This window comes from Andrena cerasifolii, chromosome 2 (genome assembly GCF_050908995.1).
Source record: "Andrena cerasifolii isolate SP2316 chromosome 2, iyAndCera1_principal, whole genome shotgun sequence".
Lineage (NCBI taxonomy): Eukaryota > Metazoa > Arthropoda > Insecta > Hymenoptera > Andrenidae > Andrena > Andrena cerasifolii.
Window position 1 is genome coordinate 9,810,758 of NC_135119.1, and position 12,701 is coordinate 9,823,458.

Below are 12,701 nucleotides of genomic sequence, written 5' to 3' on the forward strand. Positions count from 1 at the left end.
GGGCATGAGATCGAGCGACGTTGATGGACACGAGATCGATGGAAGAAGGAGAAACGTTGGTGGAAGTCGTCGAAAGGGATCAGATTACGAGGAAGAACGTAAAATCACTCGATCTGTTGGGGGGATCGACGAGTCCATGCGAAAAAGGGGGATAGCTGGTCGGAGGCGACCGAAGAAGACTCAAGATGCTGAGTCGATTTACGGGGATCAGTCGAATCGAGAAAGAAAGGAGCTCGGAGGGAAACGAGGGAGGAAACTTTATGAAAGTACGGTGCCAGAAAATGAGAGGAGCAGACGGGTTGAGAAGACGCGGGCTAGCGACACGGATGATGAAGAGAAAACAACTGGTAGACGAGGCAGAAGGACGCCGCGAAGAGGAAGGGATGAAGAGATGGAAGAAATGGCGGATGTGAGTAAGAGCAAAAAGGCTGGACGGCGAAGCAGGAAAAAAGCGGATGCACTTGACAGCGAGAAGGGTGGAGTGTCCCGCAGCGGTGATGAAGAAGGAGATGTTCTTAAACGTGATGGAAAGCGAAGAGGTCGCTCGAGCGGGAGAACAGAAGGTATTGATTCTGGCTTAATGAAGAAACATAAGGGAGGTAGGTACAGTTGATAAAAATTGGGAACCCGCAGCGACGTCGTAGAGAAACTCAGACTTCTTCAGAAAATGCGTTTACATTTCTGGAAATCGGTTTTATTTGATAACTGTAGCGTCAATTTCGGTAGCCTTATTTCTCACTTGCAAAGGAACTTCGGTAATCCGAATTCTTTTTAAAACTTTGCAATTTCGTAGGGACTTCAATAGAAGTATAAACAATTTTTCTTTTCTGCTACTGTTCGGTTCTTCAGCGTGAAAAACACCCTTCAGGGGTTAACCACCACTCCCCCACCCCTCCACCTTGGATGGAGCAAAATTGCAGTTATTTTCGGCATTTTTAGAGAAACTGAGACTTCTTCAGAAAATGCGTTTACATTTCTGGAAATCGGTTCTATTTGATAACTGTAGCGTCAATTTCGGTAGCCTTATTTCTCACTTGCAAAGGAACTTCGGTAATCCGAATTCTTTTTAAAACTTTGCAATTTCGTAGGGACTTCAATAGAAGTATAAACAATTTTTCTTTTCTGCTACTGTTCGGTTCTTCAGCGTGAAAACCACCCTTAAGGGGTTAACCACCACTCCCCCGCCCCTCCACCTTGGACGGAGCAAAATTGCAGTTATTTTCGGCATTTTTTTTTAGGAAGACAATGAAATAAAGAAAAAATTTAATACGAAGCCAGTTAGTGTACAACTCTCGTCGGATTTTTTTCCCCAATTTTTCTATATGTTCGTGTGTTTGTCTGTCGCCTAAAAACTTTTGAACGATACACTCTGGGATCACGAAATGTGCCTCAGCTCATTATGCCTGACTAATTCAGACGAATGTGACCATCTTCGCGAAAAAAATTTTAAAAATTCTTTTTTTATAAAATCAGAATTTAAATTTCGGGCGAAGCCGAGTAGTGAAGGTAGTTTCACGTAAACTACATCGTATTTCAATTTCATCAAAGTCCTTGGCATCGAATGCTAAAAGTAATCGATTTGCTCTGAAATGACTTACGCGGAAGTCAGTTGGAGATTCCATTTCGCGTTCGTAGAACTTCAAAAGCAAAATCTTTTTTCTCTTTGACGAATGTATGTAAACGCTAAAGAAACGGAATAGGCAAACAAGCATTCTTACCAATATCGATTCACTAAATCTGCGTTCGAAAGCGGTGATATGTAACCTCATGTCATTATCGACATTCCTGCTCTCATGGAGATCGACCGAAGTCTGATACCAAATCGTCATTAATCGGGAACACTTGGGGCCGGCAAACGTTTAGCCGTCATTATCGTATTGTATCCAGATAATGCGGTTTACGCGTGTACAGTGACCCAAGTACGGCATTCTCGTGAAAATCCCGCCCCATTATAGGTCATAGGAGCCCGATCGAGTACCAATTATCAGACGAGCACTTTGTGCAACAAGGCTGGACCGTGCTACCGGTCCTTAGAACCATGAGGAAAATCGTTTACTACCAAGCAGAGCCAGCGAAACCTCGCCTAAACTGGTAGGTGATCCTATCATTTTCTATGGTAGTATAACGATAAAACCGGCCTTCGATATTGCATTGAGGAGTACAAGCGTTATACATTAAGGAATAATAGAAATTTTGAATTCCAATTTTATATGACATGTCGATTGGAAAAAGACACAAAGGTTGCATAAAAAAAATAATACGGGGGAAAACAGTATTATCTTAATCTTCTCTGAATTATAATTGAAATTTTGATTTACATCTGAAATATTTGTCTATCCTTGTACCCATTTTTTTTTAGTATCTAATAATTAATCAAATGGACAGGACGTACTATTCAACATTTTCCGAGGAAATGAATATCAAAGCTGAATAATTAATTTAATCTATAAATGCGTATAGTAATTCAAAGCATATGTATACATTTGTTACTAACTTTTCATTATGGCTACGATTAGCTATTTAAATTGTTTTCATTTGTACATACAGATCCATATGCAGGGTCTGGAGGAGACCAAATATTCAACTTAATTTCCTCCCCAAATTTTGAGTAATGAACCCTATGTATGTACATATTCAACAATGTTATTACATGGCATGGAGCAAACTATATGCAACGTTTTAGCCAAATCGATGATGCAAACCTTGTGCACTTCCCTTTTGAGTTCTATCCGACGACCTCGTCGTCCGTGGAATTCGATCGTGCGAAATAGCTCGTTAAATTTTATGCGTCAACGAATCGACGATGTGATACTAACGGTGGGGGTTATCCTAGAGGCAATGATATGAACGGTCATCGATTCCCAACACGTCGAACCATTACCGAATAAATAGTTTGGGAAGACGACGATAAAAACAGGGAACTGTGTATCGTTAAAAGGGGAAATTAAAAAAGAATGAGAAATGACTCACCTAATAGTAAACGTGACGAAAGTATCTTCTATCGCGTACGGTTTATGTGCCGAATAACATTGATGTACCGACAGTTATAAAGGTTACTAAAGATTAATCTAAATATCGATTGAATTTAACGGAGACAGGTGTTTATTGAGGGAGAAAAATGGTATTCTGATATGTCTAACGCTTTAGATCTTGCTGAAGCATATTATAAAAATTATAGAATTCTCAGACTTCGTTAATTTATATTCATTATTCTATTTTTAAATGTATAATATACATTTATTAATTTTTTTTTATAAATTTCTGACAGTAATTTAGCAGAATCTTGTTAGAAGAATTCACATACATTATTGCTAAAATTTATAGTGTCAAGAAACTATTAAGGAGAGGTTCTGGTCTAGAGCCCAAAAATAGGTGATTTTTAGGAATTAATTAAAGGAAAACTACTATATATAATTTAGTAGGACTTATTGCATTGTATTAAGGATGTCTTAAGTTATAGAAATATATTTTTTGTTTTACAATTAATCATTACAGACGGCAGTGGGGAGTCGTTAAAGTCAAGGCGTCAAAAAATTGGTCCAAATCGGTGGGACCTGTATATCCAAAAGTTATTATCCGATTCGACTGAAACTAAAAATGTCATAATCCGCATTCCACCCAACTCTGAGTAAACTTCGGGATTAGTTGCTAACGAGCTATTAGGGTGAAGCGTAAAGCTAACAAGACGACATTATAGACGGTGTCCTGTTCTAACTTGTTCCCATAAACTATGTATATAACTTTCACAATTTGTTATGGTTAATCATTAAGTGCTTAATGACCTCACACGTGGCAGGTTCGAGAAGCGTAGAAACGATGGAAGGATATATTACGACGATGGATCCAGCATTTTCTTAAATTTCCAAACCGATGGAACTGGAGAAGTGTTTTACCCAAACGGGAAACTGGCTGTCAAAGTTCAGAAACCGATAGATCGTGAATGTAATAAAAAAATAATGGAATATCAAATGTAGTCTAACTAGAATCGATTTTCCTGTTGAAAGATTCAAAAGTTTGCTGAAAATAGATTCGCAACTATTGTAGATTCTGTGTGCATATTACTGCAATTGATCCACTGTATACAGTTGTAATCCAGTTATTCTAAATTTCAAAGATTCGCAATTCAGAAAATTCAGTTACTAAAAATCTTTCGTTAGACATTCCGCAGTTACCATATTTATAAAATTTAGTTAAAAGCGCATGTCTTTAATGTGCGGAGTGTAGAAAGAATGTTTGTCACAGGTTTCGCAACTGATTCCACATATTTCAATCAATAGAGATTTGAAAAAAAAATGTAGCGCGAAATTGGCATTGACCCGAAATTCAAGATGATTTTTTTTTATATTGTACACGTTTTACTTATTCGAAGGATAATAAGTATTAAAATAGCCATTATTTTGATTCGTCATCCTCGTTTGGAACTTTGGTTGATCGACACTTTTTGCCCCTTTAATACACGCTGCAATAAAAATAATTAGACTTTAAATTTGACGGCTCACGGTCAATTTTGCAGTAAATTATTGGAACAGCTGTTCAGCGATCGATATGTATGTAAATCACTTTTTTACTTCTTTGGGTTTTGAGTAAATTTAATACTTAAATTTTAACCCTCAACTGGATAATCGATTATACGAGGGTTGCTGAAAAGAGTGAAAAGTTTTAATTTTGAAAAGTCCAATTTATCTTAAAATATTAGTTGTCATGTTTTTATTTAGTACCTAAACCATATTTCTTAAATGGAATCAAGCACATTTTAATATCATCCTATTTACAGCTTTATTTTAAATCATTTTTGAATAAAAGATCAACACGTTTTGTCGCAAAAAGCAGTAGTTTCAGCAACCTTGGTAGTTTAGTAAAGACGAACCCACTTGAAACGGCTGAGGAAAGGCATAAAAAAGAAATATTCGTTGAAATCGATTTCAAGACGATATGTATACTGTATTCACCCCAGGAGGCAAGGATTGCGTGGGAGTCGATAGTGAATCGCAGATTGTCGCGGTATTCGACACCATGGGCAACGGTGCTGTCTTCGACGAGAACGGTGGAACAAGGTTCGCGAGGGAAAAGAATCTGGCAGGAATTTTTAATTACTGTCGGCCCGACACACCTTCAATTCAAGTTTCCAATTATTTCTGCAGGCTGTCCTACAATCAGATTGGAGGAATTTGGAGGGATAATCCTGCAGGGTTGCCGCTAACATGGCAGTGGAACGCCAACGAAAAGAACTTGATATTTAAGACTGTGTACATGGTGAGTACTAATGTTCATATGCAGGGCTAAAAAACCAATCAGTGTAAGTCCATTATCATTGAAACCGAGATTTGCAGATCTGTTTGTCCACTAAATAATTTTGCCTAATAATTCCACGATTAATATACCTAAGTACTATCATTTATTGCTTAGGTATGAAAGTAGTGTGATCATTGTTTGTGTGCTAAATCTGCAACTTTGCGAATTTTACTATAAACCAAGCGGCATTGTATTCAGAAAAGATAGTACTTCCGGAAAATGCAATAAAAAAATCGATTTTTCGAATTTCTTCATAAAATTTGGAGAGAGCATTCTCGAAACGTACGTCTTTCAGAAAATGTGAAAAAGCAGAAATCGATTTTTCCGATTTTTTATAGTGGCCTGCTCCCTTAATGAAAACAAGGTAGGCATGTTTCCATTAAAATCTTCCGTTATGCAGCACAACAAGCAATTGTCTAAATAACATACAGCTAATTTTTGGTTAACAATAACTAATACTTCGTATTATCTTCCACTGAAAAATTCTTAAAGTCCACTGCGAAATTTGTGATTTTATTCTGACAGCAATAGTGTTTTGAATACTTGTAAGGAATACTGACAAAAGTATAGAAAAAAAACGACATACAGTCACGTGAAATTTTTACTCCAAATGGTCTTTCAAACAATGTATCAAAGCTGTCGCGCTGTATAATAAATGCAGTCTTCCAATTTCACCAAAAATGATTTGATGCTGCAGGAGAAATCAACAACGCATTTGGAAAAGTTCCTCCACCCGCCATTGAAAGTAGCGTTAAAGAGGTAGGGCCACTGAGGCTTTTAAGAAATAGACACCGATTAATTTCATCGTTGCATGCTCGTGTAACGTACAATATGTTCGGTTCTGCAAGTGCCAAAGCACCGATGTCGCCTGACAGCTCGCGAAATAAGGACAAGAAGGTCGTGGAACGGAAACCTGTTGTTGCAGGGCACGACGACGCCGAAGAAGAAGAGGTCGAGTCCGGGTACGTTGAGGGGCAAAAAGTAGTACAATTGTGCTTGAGCGAGGGTTACTAATTACAACGGGGCTGTTGCAAGTGCACGAAACGCTAATAATCAAGTTTTTCAATTAACGACCAACTATTTTCGATGTCAGCCTGCTTTAAAGTCGCGTCGCGCCAGGGGGAACTAAATAGGTTAATGAACGCTGTTGTAGAGGAAGTGCAGCATATTTGGAACACTGTTGGTAATTTAGAATGCCAAAGTATCTAATAAACTACTAAAGCTATTTAATTTGTAACACTAGATAATAGGGGCTAATAACCTGTTAGGGGGTTATATCTAGTCTAATTTTTAGAACTAATTTTTTTTGAAAAAGCGGAAGCAACATTTAAAGAATATTTGGTCATTTTTTAGCAAACGACATCTAAGAAGCATTTTTAAAAATTTGGTTTGTGGTGAGCACTGTCATTCGAAACCAGATTATCTAAAATCAAAAAACCAAAAAGTTTTCTTTAGTATATTAATGTATCCTCAGGTTGACGGAGAGAATTTTCCGAAATATTAAATTAAAACAAAATGGCGGCTATTTAAACTTGAAATCTTGATTTTTTCGTGCAAGGAAGGAAACAGACCTGAAATATTTTATACTTCAGACAAGATGACCACGCATATTATCCTGAAGAAACTTGCCACCTGCAAGCGATCTGCATGAGATTGACCGAGTATGTCAGCTTAAGGATTCTGAATCGCAAGAACATCAACCTTCAATTTTTTGCGGCCAGGAAAAGTATTCGGTACAAGAATGAATGCACAGTTAACGATGGATTTTATAGAATTTAAATATTAACATCGTTATAAACTCAATTGCAGAATAGAGTTAGGGACGATTTTAAATCTCAAGAAAGAAATTTCATCGTATTTCAGAGATGCCAGCTCGAATGACCATGTGCAAAAGTAAGCCACCCAGTTATGATTAGGCTACTTAAGTAAAATATCAAGGAAACGAATTCTTAATAAACATTGCTTTTTATTTGGAATAGATGTAAATTCAGGGGTCTAGTGTCAGCTGACTTGAACCCCGAGAGCAGTTTATACAATGTAGCTGAAGAATTACGAAAAGTCCAAAAGTCAGGCAAACAACGTAAATTTATGGTCACCAAGTACAGACCGTTCTTGGATGTATGGAAAAAATCAAAAACTAGGTGCCACCTACCATGACACCTTAAGTTCATTAGTCACTAGACTAAATTACTTTAAAACACATTTTTATAGCACCCAATGATCAGAAAGTAGTCCAAATAATATTGTACAAAATTCATTCTATTAGAAAACTTTCCTAAAATTCATTAAAATCTGAATTCACATAAGATTTATCTCTTTTGTTGTTTTTTTCACACGAATGTTTTTACGCATTTGTAAATGGCAGCGTATATTTCTTAAAATATTATTTACAAGAAATCTGAACATATAGTAACCCACTTTTAAGAAACAATAATTTTCTCAAAATCAATGCATGTACTTGTGAAATATGGTCCACGAATACGCGAAAAATAGGGAAACACTCTGCTAATAATAGGCAAAAATACTTTCTTCATTTTCAGAACTATTACTTGAAAAAGTGCAAAGCACTTTGATATTCTGTGAAGAATACTATCTTTTTAACAGAAAGCTTACTGTATCAGATATAAATTATAGATTCCGAAAATACATAATGTAGATTCATTGCCACCAAAATAATTGATTAGATTTCGTATTTAAAGGTATGTTTTTCTACACGCGTCTGGACGCAGCGTCAACAAATTCAAAGTCGATTTTCTCGAGAATGAAGCGCGATACCAAAAAAACTTGCTGTTGCTTTTCGACTTGTAACAAGTAAATAAGTCGAGAAAAACGAATAAAATTTTTTGATGTTGCCCTTCATTTTCGAGAAAATCGACTTTGAATTTCTTGACGTTGCGTCCGGCCGCGTATAGGAAAAAACCCCACCTCAATTCAGATTCAATCGTACCCTAATTTCTAGAACTGTGTGTTGAACCGACAGTGGAGTAAGGCCCGGTGCATATGATCGACAAGCTTCAGTTTGCAGTCGCGCCAATATGCCAATACTGCCGCAAAATATACATATTTTTATATTAAGAGGAATATCTCCCCATATATGTACCTACTGCTAGAACACAACCTTATATTGACGCGGCTGCACAATGACCCATGCTGCCGGTGTCCACCGGAGCTAACACAGCGGGATATCAAGGGAATGAAGAAGAGGAACGCAGGGTTGTATAAATAAAAATGAATATGTAATTAAAATAATTATGAGATAATCAAATCTTGTCTGGATGTATACATTCTTCGGGCCAGTATAACGACGTATATAATTTGCGCGCGGGTGCTTCCCCGTTTGCGTCCGTGTTTGTTGTTCATTCATATATCCTTCATGCATTACACGTAGCCTGTGTATCTGTGTGTGTGTTCTCGGCGTGTGTTCACGACGCATACTTGAAACATATCCCCCTGTTGAGGGAACACTTCTCCTTGAAAAGTCTTAAATACTAAGCGAGCAAAAGTAAGAGGAAAGAAGAGAAAGAGAAGGTGGGAAAGCGAGAAAGTGGGGAGCCGTTTTCGCAGGAATTTCGATAAATAAATTAGGGTTAGATCGGCCGAAAAGGAAAGAGTTAGAGATGATGTAACAAAAAGAGGAGCAATAAATAATGGTGGTCTCGCGAGCGTTACGAAGGATCACCGCGTGTTCCGTGAACGTCGACGCGTAGACCAACGTCCAGCGTCATGGCGGCCTTCCATCGCGGTAGGCCAACGACGCGAAGCCCGCGACGCACGAGGCGTGAGGTAAAAGGAAACTGGAGAAAAGGATTGCCATTCGATGTGTACAAACGTATAAACGATCGAGTGTACGCTGCTTGCGATCGAAGGACGCGGAGTTCGATGGAACCCGCGTGTCTCGAAGGGCCGTCTGACTACTTTCGACTTATTTACAATGCCCCCCGAGACTGTTCTGGCGATCATCGACGAACCTTTGCCACCGTGGCACGCCGCGCGTTGCCGCGTGATTAACCTATCTCTACTTCTACCACGATCACAACGTGCCACGAAATCCAGTTTGAAACACGCCGAGGAACGCTCCACTGTCGCTACGAATTCTGATCTCGTTGATCGTACCAGAGGGTGTTCAATAGCTTCCGAACCTTTTAAGCAACCTGTCCCTCCTGCATGGCGCTCTTTGCTCCGCCGACGGAGCCAGTCGGCTGCATCTAGCTACGATACTTGGGGCGCAAAGAATTTCAATATCCATGTAAACAGAGACCGAGCGTTTGAATGACTTTCGCCGACCTAAGGCGGAGCAAGTTTTAGCTAAACTAAAGACAAACGTTGCAATTCAGGGTGTCGCGCGTGTCGCTTCGTGAAGGGGGCGATAGGTCCAGCAACACACAATGGCGACCAGTGAAACGTGCTCCAGCATTGTCGTTCTTTCACTCGTCCTCCCCCTTTTACTTTCTCCCTCTCCTATGGAGTCGCGTCCCTAAGGCAGTTATTTACACGGCACCCAAACATTCTGCTCGTTCTTTTATTCGAGCTAGCTCAATCGAACGACAAAACCTTGCTGGTATCTGGCGGAGTTCGACCAGGAGAGGAGAGCCTTCTAGGGGAAAAGAGGGAGCAACTGAATCCCGAGAGAACAGGTTAAATGGACGGCGGAGGTGAACAAAGAGAATTCGTTCGAGGTGACACGGGCCTAAAAATTAAATAACATCCCAGTACGGTTTGTCCTCGAGGTCGCCCGTCCTCGAGTGATCGCTTTCTCTCGTCCCTTCACTGAGTGTCCCTTACATCGACGCGATCGTCTAGGCGAGATCTCAGTTGGCCACCTTGACGAACTCTGGATTCGGCACACTGCAGTTCTCCGTTGCGTACGCCGGATGAACGAAAGTACTCCCGGTCATGCCGACGTTCTTTCGGTCGACGGCGCGCACCCTGACGAACAGGAACGCCGCGACCAGCGAGGCGACGACCACGACGAGAAGCAGCATCACTAGGCCGCCAACGAACCCTGGAAGGCTCATGCAAATCGTCTCAGGGTCGGCAGAGGCGCTGGCGTTCTGGATGACCACCGTGGTGTCGTTGCTGGAGTTCGTCGTTCCCAGAGCGAAGTTCACGTCGCCCGGAGCAACAACTTGAATGATCCTGGAAGTGTTGACGTCCGTCATCTCCTGGGCTGCTCGCTTGTACACGTGGGTGGAAACCAGGGTGACGGTGCGATAGATACTCTGGAAATGATATTAATCAGGGCGGATGAGTATTTGTGAGTCTCGCTGGGAATTGTTCGCGTTACGATATGGAGATTTGTTATTCTGTGGTGCATTTGCTTGGTCCAATAACCTTTTCGTTTCTTTCTACTATGAAGTTTTAGTTGGAACACACGAGCTTATGTTCGTGGACACAAATGAACTTTGAAAATCGACTTGGGAGATTGGAAAGACACTTCCTGTATTGGATAATATTTGTATGTCGACAAAACTTGTCCCTGCATGTGCTTAAAAAATGTGGGAGAACTACTCGGCCAACCCGATACATGAGGTGTATTTGTATACGTCAGGCCTGCCCTTTACGGTGCAGATACCTCCTGAAGTTCTGGGACCTGGGCAACAGCCGAGCGCAGAACTGTTCCAATGTTACCCGTTGCGAGAACTGCGGGAGGACTGCATGAGTGTGCGTCCATGTAGGCTCGTACCACGAGTCTATTATCACTTCATATATATATATACACTTCATATATATATATATATGTCATGTTACATGTAATATCTGTCACCACTCGAACAAGTGTAAATAACTTTAATATGCACTAAATGCATCCAAAGCTAAGGGTTGCTACGAATTGATTTTATGATGCCTCGCCAAAATATAGCGACTAAACCGAGAAACATTCAAGTGCTGTGCAATGGCCAACGGATAACATTGAGAGTATAAACCGCCAAATGTGTCCATTGCTACTTGTTACAGTGCTGCACTTATTTGGTCACAGGTAGATATTTTGTTTTACCACACATCCAACATACTTTTTACCCTCTTCGCATAAGAAACTTTTCTTTTTCATATAATGTAAACGTAACGTTTGCTTCGATGTCTCTATGACCTCAAACATGTAATATACGAAAAGTACGTTGAACAGGTCCCTAGGCATTCGACTTGCCACCGAAACATTCGGAGGCGTTAAGGCCCTGAGTCCTTGCTGCTTTACGAGTCAATGCCCTTTTGAATCATTGACAATCGTTTGGTACTTACAGAATCACTGTCTTCCAGCTGTTCATGATCGTCAGACCTTCGCCTTCTGGCGCCTCTAAGCTCGGCTGGGAAACCTTCGACCGACCTCGGCCGACCTCCGAGGGTGGCCAGGTTACCCTCAAGCTCCTCAGAACCGGCGGTACCCTTTCTCTTCACGGTCTGGTAGGCCGCTGCCGGGTGGCCAGGCAAAGGAGGTGGAGGAAGGTGAATGCTGTCCTGTGGACTCTGCGGCGAGCTGCTGGCCGTCGCGTCGCCTGGCGTCGAACTGGGTGAGGAGGATGAGGTTTGTGCTTGTGGTGCTGGTACTACGTCCGCGTTTGGCTCGCTGTTGCAACAAATCTCGGATTAGAATGCAGTATGAAATCGAAGTATCTTTTACTATTTCTATTTCCCAACTCACTGTCGTTCCTATTATATTCTTATTATTTCATTATATTCGGTTCGTGATGTTCAACAAACGGAAATTGGATATTTATTTATTTAAACGAGAAATACTGTAATAAAGTAATTACACAAAAATTGTATCTTTCAATCCTGTTTGTTTCTGCATAAATGAAAACTATCTACACATGTAACAAGTCGCGTTTGCTGTTAATCAGCCAACACTATCAAAACAGGTAACTTTCAAAACAGTCCCCCCTTCGTAATTAATTTCATTTCTCTCCCAGCTTCCCGGTCATCGCGTACTATTATGTGATGCAATTCCACAGTAATTTAGTAATTCAAGAGTAATTGATTCCTTTATTGGATTATGTTTATCAGCTGACCTGTACGCTCCAGCAGGCCCACTGGGGTGTCGAGGATCAGCAAACGCAGGCGGTACACCGTATTCAGGTACTGGTGGCGCGCCATATTCCGAGCCTAGATTCGGGTGTCCTGCAGGTATGCCGTACTCCTGAGTGAGACCTGTGGCGGGGGCGCCGTACTCAAGGCCAGGGTGCCCACATTTCGGCTCTGGACAATTGTAGCGGCAGACCTGTATGACGCACTGGAAGTGAACGTTCATGCTGTCCGGGAACTTGAAGGCTTGGAAGTAAGCGAAGCTGACGACGGAGGCGCTCGGCCCGAAGTTCTTTATTTTCTGGAACCTATGAGAAAAGGAAATTTGTATGAGCTCCAAGGGCATCAGTTGAGGAGGAATGGAAAGTACAGTAACTATTCGGGTAAAGAAG

At 40.7% G+C, this 12,701-nt stretch overlaps 1 protein-coding gene across 1 annotated transcript in view; it reads right to left on the reverse strand.

Moving 5' to 3' along the window:
• Positions 1–8,499: 8,499 nt before the first annotated feature.
• Dyl (transmembrane protein dusky-like) overlaps positions 8,500–12,701 on the reverse strand; it is a 39,873-nt gene continuing 35,671 nt past the window's right edge. Inside the window, exons 4-6 of the mRNA XM_076830640.1 lie at positions 12,297–12,617; positions 11,530–11,854; positions 8,500–10,511 (exon numbers count right to left, since the gene is read on the reverse strand). Coding sequence (XP_076686755.1) covers positions 10,101–10,511; positions 11,530–11,854; positions 12,297–12,617 — 1,057 coding nt within the window. The 3' untranslated portion in view covers positions 8,500–10,100. The remainder of the gene's footprint in view (positions 10,512–11,529; positions 11,855–12,296; positions 12,618–12,701) is intronic.